At 36.6% G+C, this 27,175-nt stretch overlaps 1 protein-coding gene across 1 annotated transcript; it reads right to left on the bottom strand.

Annotated features, from left to right (window-relative positions):
- Positions 1-9,329: 9,329 nt before the first annotated feature.
- LOC131692265 (epoxide hydrolase 1-like) lies at positions 9,330-26,541 on the bottom strand. The gene is made up of 6 exons (XM_058979223.1): positions 26,281-26,541; positions 26,041-26,165; positions 25,858-25,970; positions 9,893-10,061; positions 9,694-9,833; positions 9,330-9,632 (listed from the first exon to the last, which is right to left on the bottom strand). The coding sequence occupies exons 1-6, from the start codon at positions 26,479-26,481 to the stop codon at positions 9,364-9,366; spliced, it is 1,017 nt and encodes a 338-aa protein (XP_058835206.1). The 5' UTR covers positions 26,482-26,541; the 3' UTR covers positions 9,330-9,363.
- Positions 26,542-27,175: the final 634 nt, after the last annotated feature.

Genomic DNA, 27,175 nt, shown 5'->3' with positions numbered 1-27,175 from the left:
TGTTTATTAGCAGTTTTGAAAACACAACCAGGTTTTAGGGCCAGGACCATCTTAAGACCACTTGGGGCCCCTGAGCACTATTGAACTAAGGGGCCCCTGTCATTGATCAGGTGTAAACAGATATATAGTTGAACGCTTATCCATGCCACTTTAAGACTTTTCCAAAGTTGAGCTAAGTAGGCCAACAATTAGTTTTGTTGAGAAATAATAAACATCAAAATATTAAATCAGCAATTCCGTGAAAAAAAGTTATACGATCTCTCAGAATTCTGCAATATTTGGTAGAATCGTTCCTTACCGAAAAATATTAGATACATATTTTTTTTTTTATTTCGTCACTAGGGTGTCCCTTTCCACGTTAGACGGGTTCAAAAAATCGTGATTTTTCAAAAGTATAACTTTTTTCATGGAATTGCTGAAATACTTTACACTGACGTCACACATGAACTCAAGTGTTCATTTTTAACAGTTCGCTTGTACTGTTTACATGAACTTAGAATTTTTTTTTGTGATATGCGAATCTAGTCGTCCACAAAAATTTTCTAAGTCCATGAAAACAGTACAAGTGAACTGTCAAGAAAAGTGAGGTTAACTGTGTCCGTAAAGAACCTAATATGGAGAAAAAACACGGTTACAGATTCCACCACCAGGTGGAATAATATGCGCAATTATTTGATTCAGAAATGTATTGGCTAATCCGCAGGATTCCAAAAAAAATCAGAATTCCGGGTACCTTCAGCTAGAGTTTCTACCGACTAAAATGACAAAGAATCATCACAAAGAAGATTCGTGTTTCAACCTAAGATTTCCAAAAAGCTACTAACTGAAACGGAAATATAAAAGGACACTTGAAGACTAGAAATAAAAGATATTGCGAGGTGTTTCCCTTAATCTCATTTGCATGGTGTAGCACCCGACAGAATTAACATGTGATAATCTAACCTTCATAGTTGCATGACGTTGTTTGAGTGCATTGGCCAAGGAGGAAGGATGAAGTAGGGCGGGTTTACCGTCCACCATTTAAACGTTGCCCAGTCCAGAAACAAATTCTTCGTATTACATGAGGTGTTTTTCGCAAACTAAGTGCGAAGTTTCGATCTCTCAAATAGTACGGTTTTACCATGTTCAATCTATTTTAGAGGACTATCAGTAGTTTTAAGTCGAAGGAAACATTTTTTTAACGGACCGCTTAAAATGGGTAAAGTTACAATTTTAACGCAAGATCCATTTTTGGTAGATTTTTCCATTGCAAAATATTACCTTTTCATGTTTTTAGACGATTTGATTTCAACTATATTTCGTGGGAAACCCGATTTATCAACTTTAATGGTTCTGTATCGATTTCATTGCTGATTTATCCGTTACAATCGGTCGATTCGGACGCCCGCAGTACATTTTTGAAACCAAACGGGCAAAAAGTTTTAAATGGTAATATTTTTGCAGAATTTTTTTTTCCCGAAATACATCTGCATTTTATTTTGCAGTTACGAATGCGGTCGAAAAATTGATCTTCCATTGAAACTGTAGTTTTGTCTATTTTAGGTGTCCCCTTGGGAAATTTTGGATCTTCTCCCGATGTGTACAAAATATAGAGACAATTATTTAAGACTTTTTTGGTGGTATCTAACGGGGAAAACAGATTGTAACGGTGAAAGAAATTGTGTGAAAAAATTCCCACAGGGATAGGATACGAACCTGCAACCCTTGGGACTCTTGCCCACTTTGATGACATCCCAGGAAGAACACATGATTATCGCATTGGCGACAGTGATCTAGAGAAAGATCATACTGCCTCAAGAGAAAGATCACTTACAGCCGCCGGTGCCATCCATACACTTGATCGTTTTGATTTCCCGGTTAGATACTAAGGCAGGGGTTTTTATAATCGGCTGATGTCCGATTTTAGTCTCCTCCTTTAGTGACCTCCCTCTAGAGGAAGTGGTACGATCACTGTCGCCAATGCGATAATCATATCTTCTTCCTCGGATATCATCATAGCCCAGGGATAGCATAAGGGTGCATTAGGCTGGAGTCCCAAGGGTTGCAGGTTCACATCCTGCCCCTGGGGGGATTTTTTTTCACACAATTTTTTCGTATAACTCACCATTTTGATCTGTTTTCCCCGTTGGATATCACAAAAAAATCTTGAATATTATTTTTACGTAAAAAAATCTAAAAAAAATGTGATAGTTATTTGCTAGTCCTCCGCAAATGAGACGTTGTGCATCGAACTGAGCTATCTAATATTGGAAATGAATTTTGACCGTGCATTATGAGGTGGGTTTAACGTTTCGAATCCTTCTCATCTGCGTATGGCAGGCACCTTGATCGCGACAGAGACAATAAGTTCAAAAATGCAACCGACAAATTTCGGTGTCAAATAGTTCACTAGTTACCAGAGCAGCATTCCCGATCTGGTGAAACTGGACAGAGTCGACATCCAATTTCGGAAAAAGTCAATTATAGAGAAAATTTTCAATAGGACGTAAGTAACATTGAGAGCCTCTCTTTGTTTACTTTCTCTTTCGTTTATTACGACGTCATTACAACACTTTGCACTAATTTTCCAGTACATATCGAAAGCCGACGGTTTTTACTACAATATTATGCAAAGAGTAGAGTAGTAAATGTTGAAATGGCCGAGTAATGAACAAAAGAGAAAGACCCCAAAGAGAATCTCTCATTGTTACTTATGTTATTGAATTGAATTGTTATTGAAAATTTTCTCTAGAATTATTCTTTTCTAATGAATACTTCGCGGAATCTTGCAAATCTTTGAAATCAACTCTAAGCGCGCATAATATTGAGATTTTGTTTTTAACAATGGAAAACTGAATTCCTAAATTGATATTAGTTAACTTTGGCAGCACAAGAATGTTCTGCTTGTGTTGTATTGTGCTTTGATTGGGAATAATTGCTAAAAGTCCGATGTTCATCAAATATTCCAGAAATGCAGAAACGAATGTTTAGACAGGATTGCTTCCTCGAATCTCCCCTTACAACTCAAACGCACGCACCTTTGCCTTTATTCCTTTAATCAGGTTTGTGGAAAAGTTTGGTCACATTCAAACACACTTTCACAAGCACATTTTTTATTTTTTTAGAAGTTTACGAACTTCTAAGCCTTCATGACCGCTTGAATTTTTTTCGATACGGCATAATGTTGTACAAAAAAACAACATGATTGGTTCGATCCGACGGTCCGAGTACATAGTGAAGATGTCAAATCAGGCCAAAACAGTTTCGGGTCTATGTGTGCAATACAGAAGTCACCTCTGGAGACATTCGTCCCTGTAGATTTCTCTGTTGATGGTCCCAAATGTGTTGAAGAGCAGAATAATTTTGCCACATCCGCGAACGGCTTGCTAAACAAGGATCGAAAACACGTGGAATGGTTTAATATCCATCCCTAAAATTCCGGAACCGCTGCATCCGGTGCCACTGTATTTAACCGTACCGCACCGCATTTAACGCTCATGTTTCATTAACTTTGCTAATAGGAAATAATGTATACAGTAGCAAAAGAACAAATTATTTTTTGCTTCTAGTCTATGTTCATAAAAGGAACTTAATGTTCAACTGAGTAAGCTATGAAAAGCGGTTATCTTTTAAAACGAAAAAAGCAGTTTTTTTCCACGCGGTGGACAATATCTTCATGAAAATAATTCACCAATACTCAAACAATTGATTCTGATGAAGATTGGATGAAGGGAAGCGAAAAACACTGCATTTAATATTTTCAAAGAAGGCTGTCTTTCATGGCATTCTCTGTTGAACCAATGTTACAACCAGTAGCAACATTTTAGCCGCTCTCTACAATTTCGATTTGATATATATGTAAGAGTACACACAAAGCAATGAAATAGGGAAATACATCAATAGTCAATTCAGGATTGCAGCTAAAATGTTGCGACTAGTTGCATCTTTATGCTAATACGTTAGGATTACGTATTGAATTCATCGCTTCAGTATGTGACAACCGACTTGTTCACACACATCTTTATGTTACACGTGAGAACGTGGCCGTATAGAGCAACGATTCGTTTTGATTATTGAACACATAGCGAAGCATCGCTTCTCGTTCTTTCTTGTTCATTAGGGAATTAAATGCGAGAGATGATCAGAAATCTGGAAGAAAATGGAGAAAAAAGAAACGTCAAAAAGCAATCGACCCAAAGCACATGCGTCATCTTTTCCATACACGTAATACAAGCATTTTCAGAATATCGCTACATCCCCATTTTCATTAACTTCGATGCGCTAAGTGCAACAACTTTCCAAACGTAAAGTAAAGCAAGCCGAATCCTGCAATCAAATAAATGAGCTATCTTCAAGAAGCCGAGCATCTCTTTAGTTCTTGATGGTAGTGCGAAAAAAGCGTTAATTGTTTTTAATCTAAAAGCAATGTTTTGATTTTTTGTTTAGCAAATCATATTTTAAAATTAAAGCATTGCTCTTATGTGTTATGTCTGCAGCTAGGTAAAACGGTAAGCAAATTATTCGTGTCTTGTTTATCCGGCTCTAACGTTGTTGCATTTCTTTTATTCTTTTCGTGTTTTCAGCCGGTGACGTTGCACTGATGATAAACAACATGATTGGTTCGGTCATACGTTTGAAGCGCACATACAATCAAGCGGAATGATAGTAGCGGCAAACAATGCGACAACGCAAGGTAATGCTGGTTAAGAACCGGTCAAATATGACAAAAAAATTTAGTCTGGAAAGCGATCTGTGGCTGTAGCAAAATAGTTCAGCTCGACATGTAGGACCGTCAAGAGTAAAATCTGCAAAGACAAATCCCTTCAAAGCAATTTTTACTTTTTTTGACGTAGGACTACGTCTTTGTTTTCGATATAGGGGTGCACGTTGCAAATTCTACAAAAATGGTATGTAACGAAAATCCAATTTTAAACGCATATAATTCAGCCATCTCACGATAAATTTTCAAATTTTTTGCTCATATCGTCCCGAAATACTTCTAAGAATAGATTCCAATAGATAAACCTAAAGATTTTTGATATCATGGCATTAAAAATTTAAATAATGAACAACCTAGTCAAAATATCGCGCATTTACACACAGAAGATAGCGCTTCCCTAGTCCAGCACGACAGATTTGTGTACCTAGCGCGCTACGCTTTTATGAATGACGTCATCATCGACTATTTAAGCGGATGGATTTCGCTGGTCTAGCTCAGTTATCTGTTGACCGGCAGGCGAAGCAGATCACTGTGAATGCGTCTGAGCTTGTCCGTTCAAACACTCTGCTATCTTTTGTGTTGTGCTCGTTTCCAGCACACTTTTATGTATAATTATTCGTACACAAAATAGTTTGTACATGCGAACTCCATTTGCAAACACGGTTAACATAGTATCGTGGTATTAGTTGTCTCTTTCGCTCTACCCATCATCATCAGAGTTGATTCATTTTGCTTTGTGCGCTTGGGTTTAATGTTTGAGGCGAATGTGTAGGACCTACACTGTAGGTAGATAGATCTAATTTGTTACTAAATTGCACAACGAAAGTTTATTATATACGTTCGATCAATTCATTGATTCATTTCCCCATCACGTGATTCATTTCCACTCAGCCTATAGTATTTTGATTCTACTAATACTACAAAGCCTATTTTTGAATGAATACACTGCCACATGAAAAACCGTTGCAAAAACGCATCTTGTCCATAAATAAAATTGTTTTAGATTCTTGTATATTTATAGTTTCGATATATGATTAAGACCACTGCATTCGCTATATTTGTATGCGTACTTTAGGAAACTTACAATAATGGCAAAATATAACTAGAATGCTTGGTCTATACATGAAATGTGATTATGTGGTCTAAAATTTGATTTTTCTTCGCTGGTCCGGATTTTTTTTACCACACAATCGAAAAGTTTTTACAAGCTAATCTTATGTTATAAAGATTTAGCTCCAGATATTAGTTCGGTCACAGTCTTCTGTCTTCTTTCTTCAGATCTTCTTAAATAAGTTTAATCGGATTCGATCATCAACTACAACTGAAATGACCTGATAATCAAGAAGGTTTGGTTCAATATGTAATATTCGATGTTGATTGGTTGTGATTAAACCATACGTAAGAAATATATTTGATTTATTATTACCATCAATGTACTAAGAAAATATATATTTTACATTAAGTAGTATAGTCCTACGTCTACAGCTCGTGCAACCCCATAGGGCTGCCCCTTGTAGTTTTAAGTCTTACCTCACGGAGGCCTGCTACTGCCACATTAAATATCATCTACTAAGTTCGGACCAGTTTAGACTGGTAAATAACTAATAATATTCACTATGCTGTTTTTCTCCTTAGTGGGGAAAATTCATGTCAAAACTATTTTTTCTCCACTAAGAAGAAAATTATTTAAAATCGCATTTGCACGATAAGGGCACAAATCCTATAATTAAATTAGATATTAAATTTACGTTTCAACTCCGTCTCATCCAAATCCGACATTAACCTTGTGACAGGACAAAGTTAGCGCCGCACAGTGGCTGGAGATCGGACGAAACCTATGTTTCAAATATTGATATTTTTATTTTTCCTAGGTTTCGTATGTATTGAATGACATTTTCTCCAAATTTTGTGACAAGTGTTTGCTAACATGGAGGAGCGTGGTGATTAGTGCAAAATAACAACTGAATAAAATGTGAACAAAAACTTAATGTAGAAATTGAAAGTAGGTTCATCCAATTATGTTGTTATATCTTGTTTCAGTAATATCAGTCAAAAAAGATTTATCATAAAAATGGTATTATGCTTATAACAAAGATTCGGTAGCAATGTATGGGAAAATTTAGCTTACCTTTTTAAACTTTTGACATTAAAAATGAGCTCAGCACCCCAAAATTACCTTAACATGTAATTTTTAGCCAGATTGGGCAACATTTTTGGTTTTGTCCAACTTTTGTTCGAAGACCCGCCACTGTGCACCGGATCGACGCTAGCTCCAAAAACGGTAGTTCTCATCAAAATAAGCTCCTTTTCTTGCGGACCTCACGCAGGAGTAGGGGTTTATTTAGGAACACAAATCGTGTAACACAGGGTCTGATATGACAGCGTTATAGCCAAGACTCCCGTACAAATAGATACCCAATGATGAAATTGAAGTACGCCTGCACGACCTAGCGCCGCGCAATAGACCAGAGCACATTAACATATTTAGAGTTAACTACAGAGAAGTGGAATCCATCAGAAACGATATTGGGAGAAATTTTTGCCCTGGCAGTCCCAACGGCGTTTGTGTTGTGAAAATACAATTGACCAAACCTATCCCTCTCTGACTTTGGAAGCCAAAGGGATGGAATACATTAACTATCAGCAAATAACGATGTGCCCCAATCCTGGCCAGATGCATACGTGCCAGTTCTGTAACCAGACGACAAATTACGGAAGGACATGCGCGAAAAGCGCAAAGAGCCAACTTCCTACAAACAGCATCACAGAACTACCTGCGATTAGTATCTCCAAATCAACACCCAGCGCAACTAATATAAAAGCAAATGCCGATAAAATCGAATTTGTCACAGCGAACCATAAGAACAAGATACAATTAAAAACTTCCGATAGCGAACAGCATGAATGTAGTACGGATAATGAAACGTACGAGAACGATAGCACGAGAGATGGTGAGACGGTATCTCACATCACATCAGCAAGCTGCGACAAGACCCGATGGCAGAAACTTTGTGTTATTTTTTATATGATGTAAATACATAAAAGATCCACGGCTCACTTATGCTAACGGAATAAACCGTGTCAAATAAATTAACAAAAAAGGAGTCGTCATGGCAAAGATCGAGGGTTGAAGGTAATCGTGGAAGCTTTTTTTACGAAGCATGCTCCAACAACGGAACTACCCACACCGTACGATGAATTAAAAGCACAAATGGCCGGAGAAATGTATGAAAGCGAGGAAGGTTCATAGTCGGATGGATTCCCCAACGTAGCATTGAAAAATGCAATCCTGGCATTCTCGGACGTGTTCAGGATGGTGATAACGAAATGCCTGGAAGAAGGCTTCCTCCCAGACGAGTGAAAGCCATACCAGGGCAACAGCCAGAAGATCAAGCATCATACAGGTCCATATTCGTAGAAAATGTAGAAAGGATGTATAAATACGTGAAACATCGTCAATAGAGTAGTCAATCAGATACTAGTGGACCAGAGCTATACTATATAAACAAGAAACAAAACATGACGACGCCGGTGGTTGAGTTGTAAGCGTGACCGCCACTTATTCCAGTGGGTCTAAATTCAATTCCAGCCTAGGTTGTTGAGATTTTCTGAGGCGAAAAATCGGCGGTCACGTCATCCTTCGGAAGGGAAGTAAAGCCTTTGATACCGGTTCATGCGTTGATTGAATGATATCTAGAGTCCAGATGGTGGTGCCACTTCTCTGACGTCGGTAACAGGTACTTAATGTCGACAGACCCCGACGAAAAAAAAACAGAACACATAAGTACAACATATTTATCGAATCGATCTCCGTTCTAAGACTACCTAAACTTCCCTTTAACTTTTATTCGTTATATGCAGTTCAGTGTAAAAGCTTATCCTTTCATTTGATAGCCCTTGTATTACCAATATTTCGAGAACCATGCACATAAATTCCTTCCCTCCCCCACTCGGTGCATAAGTTGACACACCGTAAAAGCGCTACCAAGAAAGCTCATCACATTTCAAATAACACACAACATCTGGTAAACCCGGTCCGCACACTCTAATTTCCAGTCCTCCGCAAGCACCCAAGCAACCATCGCCAATATTGTTGCCAGCAGCTCGCGGAACTGGAATGAATGAAAATAGTAAACGGCCGGCATTTCCCCAGCCCTTCGGTACTAGGTTCGACAAAAAGAACGGAGATGAGCGCGCGCAAAACCGAACACCAGTTACAAAATCCGAACAACACGAACCATCGTCAAGCGTTCTGTTACCCCCACCCCTCGTAATGACGTAAACTTCGGCTGATGACGTCAATGGAAAATCTTGTTTCGTATATCCCTTCGTACTTGCTCCTCCGCCGCCGCCTTCAGCCAGAATACAAGCGTGTAGAAAAAGCAAATGCGCGTTACACAGACTCCAACCTATACCGTTCGGGAATACAACCACAACAAAAACTCCCCCAACATCCAGCAGGGTGGACATCAGGCCACAAAACGCCTACGCTATTCTGTTCCGACTGAAATTCGTCGTTGCGTTGGTTGCAACAGGCGCTCTACTCCTTCTGCAACATTCGCTAACCGATCCTATGGTACAGTCATCATCATCATCATCACTACTCCCCATTCCACCACAACACGACTACTTCTATGAACGCGTACAACGTAACAAAACTTGCTTTATTTCCTTTCCAAAAACTCCCGTATCAGACTATTCACCAGCTCCGGGTTATGCTGCTGCAGGAAATGATCCACTCCGGGTACGATCTTAAACTCTAGATTGTTGAATTGTTTCTCCATTAGCGGACCGGATTCTTTCGAAATATATATGTCCTTTTCACCAAGCAGATAAAGTCCTGGCACGTGTGGAATATCAGCCGGTGGGCTGTGTATTTTCACTGCCGATCTCATGTTTGCCCGATAGTAGTTGAGCGGCTCGGTGAGAGCGCCTGAAATTGTTATAAATTGTAACTCATTTTTACTAAAAGTGTTTAAACTTAAATCGGTTACCTTTCTTGGCAAAGGTGTACTTGTATGCTTCAATTTCCTCAGGACTGACATATTTTCTAAACATTGCGTCAAACATCCGTAAATCACTCATTCGTATGAAGAATTCCGGTAATTGTGGCATCTGGAAGAAGAACATGTACCTGGAAAAAAAATTTCGTCAGTTTCGGAATTCAAATAATTCAGTGCACAAACGACTCACCAGGACATTTTGAACTGTGTTTTGGTTGTCATCATTAGTTTGCGGTGGACCTGCCTTGACGGTGCGTCCATCATGATGTACCTATCAACCATGTCCATGTGCTGGGCCACGAAGTCCCAGGCTATTATTGCACCCCAATCGTGTGCCACGAGGATAATCTTCTTGCGACCTGTAGAAATAATATTTCACACGAAAAGATATATTTTTTAATTAATCGATACTTGCGGAAATATTGGATAAATTATCAGATCTAATAATTCTTTGGTTAATGTTTAACATAAGATACTCATATACTTTGGATTAGGAGAACATTGAGCTATTAACTAGTGAGAATGTTTTGGCCAATCTATACTCTCAACCGTATTTTAGTAATACATAACATGAAACAGTAAAATAAAAAATTTAATTTCAATGCGAAAAACTTGATCGTAACATTTCATTCATAACGATCAGTAACCATAAAACTACCATGAGCGAACAAAGCACAGCACCATAATGATAATAACAGAGAGAGAGAAATCGTACTCGGTAACAATCAGGGGTGAGGAAAATATGTGATATGATTATACAAAGCGGGAGACTAAAGAACACAGTACGGCAAACCAACTGACGATAAAATTATATGCTACATTGTTTGACTTCTGAGCGGTGGTCAGTCGGAATTTTTTTATTGCTTGAAGGAAACAGTGATTGCTAAAAATTGTGCAAGTGCTTACGTTTAGCGTTCGTATATCTTTGAACTCTGTTTAATTCAGAGTGATTTGTTTTAATATATCATGCGAAATATCGATAAGCAATGTGATATTATACAGGGTGTTTGGTTCATGGTTAAGAATCTCTCGGGGGTGAAAGAATGCCATATTTGGAGAAAAAAATTGTTCTACACATACCATCAAATCTCAACCGTTACAGAGTTATTGAACTTTTTGTGTAAAAAACTTATTTGTCTTAAAATACCTCTAACTTTAAAAGTATACTTTGTATTTTAAATATTTCAGTTTCATTTGAAAAGGTGAGAAAATTTCGCATTGAGTGATGCCCTCACATGTTTCAGCTAATGAGTTTAAGTAGCCTTTTCAAAGTAATTTATTGAAAATTAAACAATTTTAAAAGATTTTTCGTTCATTTCTTGAAAATCCTAATAGTTAACCTCATCATTTTAATAATTCAGATTGTTAGTCTTGATGAGCTGCTTAATTCGTTCTTCGACATGATACACTTACCTTTTCTTATTTTCACGATTTTGGGTTATTCAACTTGGATATTTTTATCTCATTTTCATTTTCACCAGCTCTAATTGAAAAATTATGGCACTTATTGTACTTTTTTTCTTTTGATTCGAAAGCCAGGAAAATTTTACAGTGAAAAATGTATCAATACCTTTCAGTTAAGTGAATCTAGTATTCTTTTAAAAGTAAATTAGTTTAAAGTTAGTGCTATTATTAGCATTTTCGTTAATTTTCTTTAAATAGTAAATAATAAACATCACCATTATTATCATGGAAATAATGCATCTCAGCAAGTTCTACAGTTCTTTCTTTGATTTCATTCAATTATCTCTTTTGGTTTCGACGCAAAATCGTTTTTATCACATCGTTTCATATGCAAAAATAACGACTTCGAACCCACTACATTTGTGGCGAGCTCATGCTGTGTTAACTATTAAATAGCAGCAAAATTAAAAGAGATATAGACAAAGTGTCAAATAAAAAAATAGAGAGAACATTAAGGGGCATCAAACGAACAAGAGTAACGATAAATTTTGTTGATTAATAATTAGAATAATTAAAAAACTCTCCAAAAAACACAAATTTTGAGTTATTTCGTTAGTAAAAAATCATTTAGTACACTTAACTAAAATATATTTGTACATACACTAATAGGACATTTTCGCAGCTTTCCAATGAAATCTTGTAAATAACGATATAAAGCATATTTTTTAGATTAGAGTCTTTTAAGCACTTGCAAGTCAGTTACAGGAAAAGTATTGTAATGAAATTACAAAGAAATGAGAAGAGATAGAAATTTGACGTCCAAGAACAAATTATGAATTGTCCTAAAACCCAACTTTTGGATAATGGATATTGCTATAATCATACTTTATTATTTCGAGAAAATTAGCAAAAACCTCCTCAAAAACACTAACTTTTAACTACTTTACAGCTAAAAGGTAATTAAAACTAATTACTTAGAAGATATGAGAACACCATTCAATAGGAAATTTTCTCACCTTTCGAATGGAACTAAAATATTTAAAATACAAAGTATACTTTTAAAGTTAGAGGTATTATAAGACAAATAAGTTTTTTACACAAAAAGTTCAATAACTCTGTAACGGTTGAGATTTGATGGTATGTGTAGAACAATTTTTTTCTCCAAATATGGCAGTCTATCACCCCCCGAGAGATTCTTAACCATGAACCAAACACCCTGTATGTTTAACTGTTATGTATAACTTCCGTCGTATTACTGAACGGAATATTTTAACTATTGGGTCGAAAATCATTACAATGATCTTGTATTAAATTTTGAAGTGTTTACAACGAATGGAAAACATGATTGGTTTCCATTATTATCTGTGTGCCGACATAATTACACACAAAAATAATGAAATTTAAACGACATGTAAATCAATACGCATGTAAACATGCACAGATTGAATCGAAACCTTGGTTGAAAATTACATTAAAATCAATGCACTCAATTGGAGCATCAAAAAGCATACAATTTTACACTTTCATTCCTGCAATATTACATGTCATTCATTTTACAGCAATATGCGTGTAAAAATACATTGAGGTGCATTGGTGTTCCGTTTAAAGAAACTGTAATTTTCAATCCACGTGTAAAATTATAGTAAAATTCGTTGAAGAAAGCACGACAAGTCGTGTGGATTTGTGGTGGAACTTAATTTTACATTTATATTGATGCTCCAAATATGTGCATCAAAATAAATTTAAAATCACAAAATATTTTTTTCTGTGTAGTTTGTGGCATCACGCCGAGTTGTGGTTTGCTGTTTAATCTTTATCTATAAAAGAACTTGTGCCGATATAGTACATAATTATTTTGAATTTGGTATCCGCCCGATGGCTTCGAATGTTGAGATGGGTTTCTAGCATCGACCAGCCTCAAATTCGAAGAAAGTAGCACCGTTAACAGCAATTGTATCTAAAAGCGCGCCAAACTGCGGAATCAAAGACGATGCCGCAGTTAGAATAAAAATTATTCTGGTAAAATGTGAGATACAGTTCCAAAGTAAGTGACACATTAAATATACTTTGTTGATTAGAATACTTGCTAAGCATACAATATCTGATTAATAATTATCAATGATTATCACATTGGCGATCTTTTGATTTTATTTAAATTTCATGCTCAATAATCCTTCCCTTAGGTATTTTTCCGCAGTGCAGTACTTACAATAATCGGGAAACAGTGATGTTTAAATCACAATGTCGAAAACTTATACTGATTTTGATAGTACTAGATATTTTTTGGAAGCACATGCGCAAGATTTTCTTGATATGCCATCTGCCTACAGTACTGACTCATGATCTGGCGTAGGTAGCTAGCTCTGATCAATAACAAGGACTTATAATTTGATTTCGTCAGGTCTGGTAGTAATATATTGGTCGGGCTTGTCGTACTAAAAAGAGGCGATATGAGATTTGTTCTTTCAAATCTCATATCGCCTCTCTTTAGTGCGACATCTTTGTCACCGTCCTTGTACCTACGAATAGAGGCTTGAGTCCGTCAATACTTAATATCAACCACTACGGTGTAGCTTCACGAAGCAGGAATATGACACATTATTCTTTCTCTTCGCAAGATGTACAAGTAATCAAAAATCTTGACGAAAAATAAACATTTTTTTTGATGAAAATTGATATTTTTGGACATTGGAACATTTTTGCCTTTCTCGTATAGAAAGGTTATGTAATCTCTCTGGACATCGCCAAACTAATCATCCTCTAATTTTTTTTATAGACGAAGCCAGGTTTTCTGTATTCTAGCAGAGGCGTAGCTAGGGGTAGGCGGTGAGGGGTTAACCCCTCCCCCCGTTGCCTTCCCTCACATTACACACCATCCTTCCCTAAACCCCCTCCCCCGTTTCTGCGTCGACACATAGTATCTCAAGTTCGTGGCTGTCAATCCATTGTATGTATGTGCAAATCGTTCTGAATATGTAATATACATTTCCACCATTCTATTGAACATAATGAGCCATGGAATCGTAGTGAGAAAGGCACAACTGCACCACTAGATGGATTAAAACAGGTTTTTTTCAGATACACAAACAATCTTTCTGCAGTCAGCACACAGAAGAAAATCAGCAGTGCGAACGTAAACATGCATTACAATACATTTTCGTAATGAAATTTCATGTATAAATCTCGACGAACATATGATTGGGGCTTAAAAGCCAAATCTCAAAATTTATTCACTTTGAGGAGAAATTATGGAGAAACCGTTACTACCGAAGCACGGTGCATAGCAGTTCCGGAACCTCCTCTCAATTATTTCAAGTTGTTCATCTAATTTTTGATTGCAGGGACTGCATTTAATCTGCACCTGAAATTCGGCTCGTGACAATGCAATGTTTGATGTAAAACTAGTCATTGCCAGTTGTTAGTCTTTGCAGGATTATTTCGAGCGAGCGCAATTCTGGGCTCTCTTCTTCTAACAGCTGATGAAGTTCTTTTCCATGTTTGTAATGTTCATGGTTGTTTTGATTCGGGAAAAAGTAGAATGATTCGTTTTACAAATCATGCAAGTCCATGTTCTGGATACCTAGTTCGAAATTATTCAGCACAATGGAATATAAGGCATTGCATTTTAACCATATTTTTTCAACGCGGTAAAATTAGGTACGTCAAGGAGGCGATAGTGTTGGCTAAAGGGAAGGTATCTCCGATGAACGACATCCCCCCAAACTCAATGGAGGTCAATTTGAATATTTATTCGAGCCATTAATAATGCCGATAACACTTCTTTTCGATGCAAATTATATCCGGCCTCTGGATGGCCTACTTCCGGATCCAAGATAAGCCATTTAACTTCGTCGATATATGCGGGTGTAGTTTCCGGCAGGTACCTTTACTGCGGGGCCCATAGGTTCCTACAAGAACCCTTTGCTTCAGTCAGTGAAAATTCTGATTTGCAAGCAATTGCGATCAGCAAAAATCGAGAAGTATAAGAAAACAACTTTTTTTCAATCAGCCTCAATTCCAGCCTTTGGGCGGATCTACCCTTTTTAAACTTTGTTCTTTTGAACGGGGCTCGTCTACCCTTTAGCTGTTTTGTGCCGCGGGGCATGACCTGCTGGCGTTGCAAACAATTCGGACTACAGCTACCTATTGTAGAAACAAGGTGTGAAAAATGCGGAGATAATCATGAAAAGTTTTCCTGCTGTGGAGAGACTCCGCTTGATCTTTCGACATATCCCGCATACAAATTATGCGAAAAAAGTATTATTTTAAGGAATGCTTCGAAAAGAAATGCTAAAGAGGGCTACGCAATAGACCACGACAAATTTCTACGCTGTCTCGTTCTCTAAAGAGTGAGAGTCTGACAATCCCATTGAAGGGACAGCATCTAATGTGCCTATAAATTTTCTAAAGAGGAAAATCATTTTCTCTCCTAAGATTCCTCGTAAAGGCCTGAGAGTGTCCTTATATATTAACTCGAGGTTAATATATAAGGGCACTATAAGATCTGTTGTTACAAAACCGAAGTAAGTGGCTCCTGGTCTCGGAAATAGTAATAACTAGCAGGAATTTCCAGATGGGACATCAAGAACCACAAGTGTCTCCATATTTCAATACCTACAGTTCTTACCCAAGTGCATTTTTTAAAACCTGGATAACTTCCGACGTAGATTTTCAACGATTTTAGCAAGGACCGAAAAAACACTAACACAAGAAAATCCTCCGGTAGAAGCACACAAGGTTTTGGCTGGCTTGATTCTCGACACTGCGATTAAAAGTCGTACGAAACGAGTACCCAACACGAACAATCGTAGACGGTCTCAAATTCCGTAGGGGCAGAGATTGCTCAGAATTGCACGCGAAAAAAACTTGCTGAGAGCTGAAAAACGCGGATATTGGCAGCGGTTCGTCGACGGCTTAACGAGAGAAATAGTGTTTCGTCTGGTGGCTAGAGCCTACGTTGTGTATTCGAACCCTTGATCGGATGTTTCGCGATGAAATGAACACCTATCAACGACCATGCCCACATCGTTACAGTTCCAAGGAGGCTCTTCGTTCGATAGAACATGGAAAGCACTCCTTGTATTTCATGGGGAAAACATTGAATTTCCTGAGTGCTTTATCTGAAAAATAATGCAAGATTTCCTTAGTTTGAGTACTTTAGCATTGCTGCATTCCGGATAATGAGACGACGGACACTTCGGTTAGAATACTAATTAGGTGTTACAAGGTGATATTTATGAAAGGTCGCGGCGCTTGAACGATGTTACCGTTCGTAACAGTATAATAAAATAATAAATAATACTTTAGATAAATTAAGCTGCATTGAGAAAAAACTGAAATAAAACTTATATTCATTAAAAACTCATGCTAAAAGTTAAAAGATCTCCTGCGGACTAAAATAAATATAACGGCCAATTCAAATAACAAGGCACAGCTTACGTACTAAGTAAGGGTACGCTCACACTACACAAAACAAACTGCTAGAAAAAGGATGACGCTTGAGGCAGTTCAGTGGATGATCGAGAAGGACAATGAGAGAGGGAGGCAGATCACTACCGGTGTAGCAAAGATATCTTCTGTTTCCACGAGGACTTGAGATAAACCTGTCGATCTAGTACGAATCAATATCACCTACATTAAAGCGTTTAAGGAAAATAAGTGAAGTTTTTTATCGATTTTTCACGAAAGCAAGAAACGTGAAAATCGGATCAGGACCCGTGATCCTTAGCTCCAACATAACTGGAAGTTGCACTGTTTAGGCATAAAAGTTACACCTTAGAACGGTTAGACCAACACGTGGCTACCCGATACACTCCCATCGACCCAACGAAATCAACTCCATAACCGGACAATACGAGCGCAGTATCAGCCCAGCGTCCCTCCAAGATTGTCAGCAAACGATCAAGCGATCCTCAATACGTCACCACGGAAAGTCGTATGAGCACAAACCGGCCGATTCCCCGTAGACATTCTAACACTCACATACACAGGATTTGTAACCATAAGTAATAAATTTGGGATTTTTAATTGACAGTGTTTTGCCTACATTTTTCACAACCATGAATTGCGTGTCTCAGCTCGAGCTGGGGCAGTTAAGAGGTCTGTAGCCCACCTGTAGCCGAGGGCTTAGAATAAACCCACACGTTCCTCCTGATTGCCACCCTAACAACGAGATTTTCAGTACTTTTTGTCAGAGGACGCTCGAAAATCGGCAAATTTCATGGAACAATGGAAGTTCACGAGTCCCAAATCTCAATCCTTGACCCAAGGGGAGAATAAGGAGCATGACTTCATTGGGGTTGTGGAGAGCGGCCTCTGCGCTTGTGGTGACGGTTATCGCGACATTAAACATTTTGTCTGGTCGTGCGCCTAGTTTTGTAGCGCCAGATCTACGGTAAACGATTCCGTTCGGCCTCGCTTCAGTCCGAGATGTGCTGGCTATCTCCGATCTCCCCTATATATCTCTCACATGCACATTTTAAAACACTTTAAATATCTAAAGCTAGTTATCTCTTCCTTTTTGGTTGATATGCTAACAGCTACCTGGAAATCTGACCTCAAAAGAGTTCCCATCGGATCCAAGGAGGCCAAACGGCGCACAGTGGCACGACGAGTGATAAAACCCCAAAAATCAACGTCTTGTTATTCTATTGCAAATATTTATTTTATTTTTCTCCTAGCTTGAATAAAATTATTTAAAATTTTTACAATAATCGGATGAAAAATGAATTTTTAATATGTCGTTGAAGCAAGTGATGTCGAGGATTTCTGTTCCATTCAATTCATTAGAATTGTTCGTACCTTCGAACTTCAAATGGCGATATCTCAAGATATACATGGCCGATTGAAGTAGTTTTGAATTCTTTGGAAAGAAGATTAAATACTCTAAACTATCTATTTTTTGTGCAGAAATGATTTGCTTTTGTTCTGCATCGAGAAAAAGAAATTAAGAAATTCAATGTCATATCATTAATTTATCTTTATACGTCTTCCAATTTTTGAGATGGTCTCCCACGGTTCACTTATCATGAATCTGACTCAAAATTTAGTGGAGTTTCAAGATATATAGGGGTCATCCCGCGCATTTTTGCGCCGAAGATGTTATATCTATGTTTTTGAAAATACCCATATGGAGACGCCCTGTAGCTCATAAATCTTCTTACAAATTGGTTACCCAAACAACATCATATTACTTTAAAATTAGTGGGGTTTACATAAAAGTGGTCAAAAAAAAAATAATTATGGAATTTCAAAACTGATAGCAGAAAAGGATTCAGCGACCCAAAATTAGTTAAAACCCCAATTTTTAGCCACATTAACCAATTTTTAAAATTTTGTCACAACTTTGTATGAACAGGTGCCACTGTGCGGCGATTCTATTTATGACGTCCTGACAGTGATCTTATGTTTGCCAAAAAGCTACAAGTTTAATTTATTTGTTTTCCTAGAAGAATAAAAATATAAAATGTTTAATATCTCCGCCGTTCGTAAACAGATTTCGATAATCTATAGCTTGTTATAAAGATGTTTTTAGAGACTTTATAAATTCATGCACATAAGGTGACTCTATTGTTTTGATTAAGAGTTATATACCTAAAACTTGTCGTGCTTCGCAATATCACCCATTTCTCAGAAAGTGAACAACGCATCCCAAAACAAAAATAATAGCGTTCAATGGTCACGTTTTGCCTTGAATCTATGTTTTTTTTCAGATCGATTCAGCCATCGCCGAGATAAATACACGACATTAGCATACATGCACACCAACACAAACATACAGACATTGTCCCAATTTGCCAAGCTGAGTCGATTGCACAGTGATCCAGAATGCGAATTTAGCAGGAATTTTGAGGTTTCACTAAAACTAAACCTTGCTAAGTCTTCGGAAAAGAGTTCGTAGATTGTGAACCCCTTCTTTTTGTTAAAACAACAGTTAGGATGGTTCTAATTTTACCAAAACCAAAAAATTAACTTTTTGATCTTTTTAGCTGGCGTCAAATGACCTTCCGCTAAGTTGTAGAACGACGAATTTTAGCAAAAAGTTAGCTGAAAACATGAAAGCTCTATCCGTCATATTTTTCACTTTACAAGAAATTTTAAATCACAAGTTAAAGTGTTTCTTAGTGTTTATTTAAAAAAACTGTTGCATTCAAATAACTTTTGCTGTATTTATTTAAAACTGAAGTAGTCTTCAGACAACTTTAAGATTGTTTCAAGGCGAATAATGTGTTTCGTGGCACCACATATCCAACTATTCTCGTTGAAAAGTTATGAGCACTTTATTGAAAAAGGGGGTTCTTTGGAACACCAATATCACTCTTTGGGGCAAACAAAAGATCATACAATAACACTAGTTTACAAGAAAAATGAAGCTTCAAGCAAAAGTATTTGTTAGGCTAATTTTGGGTCGCTGAACTCGAAAACAATATTCATTTTTTTGTTCAAAGAAGAGATTTTGTGATTTTCTCAAAAAACTCGTTTTTGAGCACTTTTTGTAGTTTTTAGTTAATATTTCGTGTCAAAATCATTCAAATTATTTAGTAAATATGCAGATTGAAAGGTGCCGAGATGCCCTTTCCAAAAACATATAATATGTGTCGATCATATGTAAAATTTTTAGCGCTGCAAGCGACCAAAGTTTAAAAAAGTGCATTTTGACCATTTTTAAAAGTTACTCATTTTTAAAACATTTTTTTACCGAAAAACAATTTTTAGGCCTTTTAGAATCTAAGATGACAAATAATATGTTTACGTTAATTTTAAGCCTAATATCACTAACAACGGATGAAAAATGTTGATGCCATGGCACATTGAGCGAAATGGAAATTTTATGATTTTAGCGGACCCTGCCCTGGTGCGGCGGTTTAGAGGGTGTAGCACTGGTCTCATAAGCCAGTCGTCAAATATTCGAGTCCGTATCGGGAATGAGTCTCAGTGGGATCGTAGCACTGGCCACGTGATATTCTGTGAACTGAGAATCTTTTGTGAAGCCAGTTGAAGCAGAAGGCTAAAATTCCTTTAATTCGTAAAATATGTACTCACCGCAGACAAAACAAAACTTTTCCAACGATATTTCCACATTTTAAAAAGAGCACTTAGTTGTACAATGAAATGTCCAAAACCATTCAAATACCGCAGGATGGATGGATGCAAGCTCAAGAAGACAGTACCCAACACAAACAATAACTATCAAGTATAGAAGATTATTTCAGCCGAAAAATTAAAAGTTACAATTTTCACTCAGTGCTTCATATTATCTACATTTTTCATCCGACTTTTGTGACCATGAGATTAAAATTTATGCAAAAAGATTATTTATCTCATTAGATTCTAAAAGAATTTTCTTCTGTCCTTGATTTATTATAAAAAATTTACTAGAAATATGCATTTTTTTTTAAAAAAAAAGGTCGAACATTAGACTTTTTTTTACTTTGGTCGATTGTAATCAGTGGCGTAGCCAGAAATTTGGTTTGGAGGGGGTTTTGATGAAAATCGCAATTTTTTTGAAAAAATGCTAAAATTTAATATGAGTTTGATAAATTATTGAAAACTCAAAAACATAAGTAGTCTAACAGATGTCATTCCAGTCTACAAACAAGAAGGATCAACATGGAACAGTTTTCATACCTCTATAGATTATTTTCTTGTATAATATGTCAATGAAGTCAAAAATTGCGATCTTTTAAAGTGGGATAAATGATCTAAAAAATTTTCAACGTTCAAGATCACCTAATATAATAATCCTTGACTTTGAAGGTTTGACAACTTCGGGAAGTTATCAACATAAAAAAGCGCCTGCTTTGATATAGAAATTTTAGTGATTAACTCTCATAGAGGTAATTATGGTGAATTAATTTTTCAAAAATATTAAGAGACATGGTGCCTTCAGCAAAGTTTTTGATGTCATTTCAAACAATTTTGTTGAAAATATGAAGGCTACATGAATTCAACATATAGGGATTTAAATGGACTGGGCCTGCTATATTTCTTCTTAGTGAAGAAAAATTTAGGTGAAAACTATTTTTTTCTGCGCTACGGATAAAATTGTTTGAAACAATCATTGCGAGTTGAGAACACAAAACCTATAACTAAATTATGGATGGATGGAACTGAAACTTGCGTTTCGACTTCATCTCATCAGAATCCGACACTAACTTGGTGGGCGGACTAAGCTTGCGCCGAATTGATGCTAGCTCCTGAAAATGGAATCACTCTTTGTGTTTTTGAGTCCTTTTAATATCTGGGAATTATTTGTTTTATATCCAGTTCCCTTATTTTTTTTTATAAGCTTCAAAGACACCTTGAACGCAATGTGAATTTATTATTTAATTACCGCAGAAGAGATTTATCAAATACAGTAATTTCAGAATAGCTTGTTGTAAAGGTTTTCTACTACTATATTTCGATACTCTGAATATGTGGGATATTTATGTCTTTGACAAAGTTGTTTGAAATAGCACTTTCGAAAACTTTGCTAGAGACATTAAGTCTCGACCCAAATTTGGTTGAAGAGTAATTCTTGTCTATAATTACTTCTAGGAGGATTAACCGTCAAAATTATTCTATCGGCAGATGAACAGTTTTACGTTTTGAAATTCTTCAATGTTACTTAACATCGAAATTTGGCAGTTTCGAATGAATGTGATCGTGACCGTTAAAAATTTATCGAGCATTAATTTTACTTTTCTTTATTAGTCAACCTCACAACTTGCAGTACTAGTACGTAGCACACAAAATTTTAGTACGCCATTCATTGCATCCTGCTAAGAGGCTATTCATATAGTTTAAAATACAACAAAAATCCAATGCTCATAAAACCGATCCTGACCTGCTAAAGACAAAATTACATCGGCTTTCAACTAGTTTCTGAAATGTTATTCTTGTTGTTAACCATATTGAATTGTTGTCTAAACTCTACACAATCTAAAAAAATACATTTTCAGCAAATGTTGAAATGTATGTAAGTTTTCGGTAAACAAGCTTATGTTTTATATGCAATCAACCTATTCAAATTTAGATTCCCATTCGAAAAATTGTCTCTAATCCATATTTTGAAGCATCTTTCCAAAAATGAGCTCATAATAATTCAGACAGTTATTTTATTTTACATTGAAGTAATTTGACAACTATGGGATTTTGGCTAAGAGATAAGTTACAAGATCCCCTTCCCATAATTTTCCAAAAGTTCTCATGACGCTTTAAACACAGTTCTCAATGTAGTGATCAGAGAATATTTTTCCAAAAATATTTTTTGGAATATTAAATTAAATTCGTCAACATCAATTTTTTTTTTCAATCCAATTAATTTTGGTTTGGGGGGGGTTTTAACACCCAAAACCCCCCCTGGCTACGCCACTGATTGTAATCATAATAAATGTACATTTCTCGACAAACTTACGATTATGGCTTAAAAGCCAACTGTCAAAATTCTCTTTGAAAAGAAATTCCGGACAAACCGTTACTGGCTAAACGCAGTTCATAGCAGTTAATTCAAGAGAAAACTTTTTTCTTTTGTTTACTATAAACATCTGTGATTGGCGGGTAACAGTTTGTCTGAAATTTCATTTCAAAGAGAATTTTGACAGTTGGCTTTTAAGCCGTAATAATATGTTTGTCGAGATTTGATCTACGCATATTATACATTTTCGGAAAGGGCACATCAATACCTTTCGAATTGTTTCGATCGGATCCTATTTGAACAAGATATTGACAAATAACTAAAATAGTGCCCAAAAACACCTTTTTCAAAGAAATCTTGAAAATGCTTCTTTGAAAAAAAAAATGGAATTGGTTTTCGCATTCAGCGATCCAAAATTAACTGAGGAGACACCTTTGTTCTTAGCTTATCGCGATTACCTTAAAATTGTTAAAATCTGTCACATTAGATGCTGAAAATATGAAAAATTAGTTTTCTGTAATAAAAAATAGAGCAAAAACAAAAAAGCGGAAGCAAAAGAAAAACTTTTTTTTTAAACTCGAACTTCTTTGAAAGAGAAATTGAGTATTATTTTCGTATTCAGCGACCCAAATTTATCTAGAAAACACTTTTTCTCGTAACTTCATTTTTCTTGTAAACTAGTGTAATCTTAAGACCATGCGAAAAGCAGAGCAACTTTCATTCGGTGCCTAATAACATCGCCAGTTTTTGTCGGATTTTCGTGATTTTAGGCTTAAAATTCACATAAGATATTAAAAGATTTTTTTTGCTGATTTATTTTTTTATGAAAAATCAACCAAAAATTAGTAATATTACCAAACACTACTTTTTTGACTTTGGTTGCTCTTAAACCTAAATTTTTGATATTTCATCCTAACATGTTATACATTTTTGGAATGGGCACATCAATACCTCTCAAATGGTGAGTCGTTTGTGCTAATCGGAAGATTTGTTCCTGAGATATTGACCGCAAACTGCAAAAAGTGCTCGAAAACACCTTTTTTAAAAAATCACAAAAACGGTTCTTTGAAAAAGAAAATGAATATGATTTTCGTGCTCAGCGACCCAAAATTGACTTAGAAAACACCTTTTTTCTTAACTTCATGCAATTAACCCAAAATTTGTAAACTAGTGTAATCTATGTTTTGAGTAAATATTGCAATAAATAAAAAAAATCGCATTTACAATTTTTTGTTAACCTATATTACAAAGCATACTATTTCATGTAACAGAAACGGTATTTATTGTTAAGTGCCCTAATTAAAGATATATGGAAAAGTTATATTTAAGTTAACGAAAAAAGTTTAGCAGTTGATGTTTTAAAGAAAATTATGCGCCCTAAAATAACCTTCAAGTTGTCCATAGGGTATTTTAGTGTGAAATAAAAACTACAAAAGTTATACAAATATAACCATTGTTTAAAGAAAATCCCAAAGCTAATAATTTCTCGTGCAATGGAAAATATACAAAATAGAGCTTGCATGTCTTCAGCAAATTTATCTAAATTGTGTTGTTCTACAACATCATCGAAGACAGTCAAGCTGTATCTCGAACCGTGAAAAAATTCAAATTTTAAATCTTGCCCAAAGTGGAATTACCCTAGCTTCTGCTTAACCCTTAAAGACGCAAAGCAATTTTTTTCAAATTTTCTGAAAATTGTCTAACAGTTTTAATACGCTACTATAATAATTTTGAGATGGTTTTCGCAATGTTGTTTTAAAACAACATTGCGCATTTAAGGGTTAAATGAAAAGAAGGACCTTGCAAAGTACAACAACTTTCCTAAACACATTGTAAGGCTAAGTTATCTAGTTTTAGCAAAAAGGCTAAATTCCTGCTAAATTACGTTCTGCACCACTACTCGAAAAAAGTTTTCAAAGTTTGAGCAAATCCTATACATTTCTTTTGTAAAAATGAACTAGTTAAAAGTCCCTGAGATACAAGCTTTTTAGTTTAAGTCGAAGGGTTACCGTCAATCTAAGATTTCAAAATATTTTTCGGTAGAATATCGGAAAGGGGGACTCTGGCTAATCTAGTGATGAAATCACACTAGAAACACTGTTGTGGCTGATTTTCACTCTTTGCCTTTCTTCCTTATCTATCTAGCTTCAAAGCTGAACAAAGTGTGTCGCAATCACAAGCACGTTCGATTAATTGGTTAAATGCACCGATATGCAACCAGCCTTTCCCACCTCCGATTGCAGCTAAACCAGGATAAAATTTCATAAGAAAATATACTTCTTCCAAAAATATTGAACATATTTATTGTATTATACGTCTGAATCGGACAAACTAACATACTCATAAATGCCCATTGAACAGTGTACATATTGAATACGCACGGAACAGTGTGATGGCAGTCAATAATGACTAATTCGCCCGAAAACTCGCGCGGCCTCGGCAAATCGTTTATTGCTCACCAGCAATTCCCACCGTAAATTTAGTCGAATCAATGGCAAGCAAGTCAATTTTCGGTGCACAGCACAGCTCGTAATTTGGTGTGATTTATTTATCTCATTTCCAGGCGTGTATGTTGTCTTCGGGTCGATCGGAAAGGTTAAGGTCCAATATTATAGCGGTTACATAAAACACGGATAATTTTCAGAGGTTTTGGAAAGATAAATTTTTGTTGGTGGCGAATGAGCTTTCGTGTTGCGCAATGCAGATAACATTGTGTTTATTTAGCGGCAGACTCATTCCTAGTCATTAATTGATAAACGAGAACGGAATTTACGGTTATTGTCAATGATACGTTGCCATTTTCTACGTATTGCGAGATACAATAAGACAACATCAATTTAAATTGGACAGGTGCATATTCGATAATCCTACACTATAGAAATTGAACTTCTATGCCAAACCAAACGTGACTAAGCATATTTTTAATTAAAATAAAAGAGTTGTATTGAAATTATTTATATCAGCAACTTGTTACATACCATTGAAAAGGCAACACCGTTAAATTATTCATATCCAAGAATGTACCGAGAATGAACTTCACGCTCGTTAGCTTTGCTAACTGATTAGATAAACATCATCCAAAGAAGCAAAACAAACAGCAACAACAAGAATATGCACCCAAAAAGTGACCGGCAAATGTTTGTTATCTTTTCAGCTGTGAAGATGTGTTGGTATTTTGCAGAACCGGTTGTAAGATCAATAACATCGATTCAATTTTTTTCCCAAAACAGCAAGTCATCCGAACCGGTGACGAATCATCCAAAGCAAATTGTAAATCGGAACAGGCTCGGGGCCCTTGACGGTACTCTGACGTCACGAGCTGTTATGATATAATGTATAAACAAATCACTTACCCAACGCATCCACAAGTTCTTTGAGATCTTGAACCATGTTGGCAACACGGTATGGCTCCAGTCCTTTCGGTTTATCAGAGTCGCCATAGCCTCGCATATCAACTGCAACAACCCTAAAATAAAAAAAGAATGAAGAAGTTTCCATACTTTTGCTTATGCGAATCTCAGATCATCTGCCCATACCAATAGTCTTTCGAAAACTCTTTCATCTGATGACGCCAGGAGAACCAAAACTCCGGAAAACCATGGACAAACAGCATCAACGGCTTGCTTGGATCTCCATTTTCAACATAATGTAATTTGACGCCCTGAGTAGTAGGTAAAAGACAAAAACAAAAGCACGCATATATCCAGCAATTTAGCTCAATTAAATGAATATGTTTCTTCGGCCTGCACCATCTTCACATTCTCACTGTAACTTACATTGACGGTGGCGTACTTGCTAACCCCATAGTCATGCTTCTGTAGACACTGCGGCGGATAAGGACGCTTTTTGACAACCCAGAACTTGGAGTGTGGTTTGGTGAAAAATTGCACCACTATCATAAGCAGCACTTGCGCAGAATAATACACGCACAGTAGCTTGGCGATAACAATCTGCATTGTAGCAGCCCAGCAGGCCATGGTTTGTGATAACGACGACGTCGACTACGCCCAATTGAAGTGAACCGCGCTCGAACGAAAGCGAATGGTGACTGAGCTAACTCGAGCGGCGCGCTGGCATCTCTCTCTCTCTCGCCGGTATTCGCGTACGTTGTGCCGTTATTCTGGGATATTATTCGGCTAGGTTAGGGTGGAGCTTTTATCAAGTGTAAATATTTTTAGTAAAGTATGGGGCGCATATGTTGCGGTGAGAAATGGTTACATGAGGCAATATATTATTACGTTTTACTTGGTACATATTACTTAAACCGGTAATACACTGTGTCAAATATTTGACAGGGAAATAAATGTTTATGATTAGGATAACTAGCCCCTTTTGTGGCCCTAATTTTGAGCAAATATATTAGTCTTAATCATTGGACAATACCGTACGTTTTCTCGACGTGTTTTGGGGCAGTTTACCAAAATTTCTGGTCTGATAGGTTTGTTAATGAACAAAATGTCCGTGTCTGCTGCGAGAACTACGTTCAAGAGATTCTTGAGACTCCGGTACAATCGCAAAAGCACACTGTGCGGTGATGCAGGAATCATCGTCACGGTCAACGAGCTGCGCTACTGTACCATGGCTCCTAATTATTTTTTCCAGAACATCGATGGCATTGATTCAGAAGAGTTTCGGTTCCACTAGGATGGACCTACGGTCAGTGGACGCTTC

This window comes from Topomyia yanbarensis, chromosome 3 (assembly GCF_030247195.1).
Source record: "Topomyia yanbarensis strain Yona2022 chromosome 3, ASM3024719v1, whole genome shotgun sequence".
NCBI classification, from domain to species: Eukaryota; Metazoa; Arthropoda; class Insecta; order Diptera; family Culicidae; genus Topomyia; species Topomyia yanbarensis.
The sequence above is the reverse complement of the archived record's forward strand: the minus strand, read 5'-3'. Positions and strand labels throughout refer to the sequence as shown.

Bases quoted from the DNA above. Each gene is read 5' to 3' on its own strand.
- LOC131692265 (XM_058979223.1), bottom strand. From the start codon at position 26,481: ATGGCCTGCTGGGCTGCTACAATGCAGATTGTTATCGCCAAGCTACTG. The intron at 10,062-25,857 runs GTAAGTGATTTG...TTATTTCTACAG, and splicing joins AGAACTTGTGGATGCGTTGG to GTCGCAAGAAGATTATCCTC. The intron at 9,834-9,892 runs GTGAGTCGTTTG...TTTTTTTTCCAG, and splicing joins ACACAGTTCAAAATGTCCTG to GTACATGTTCTTCTTCCAGA.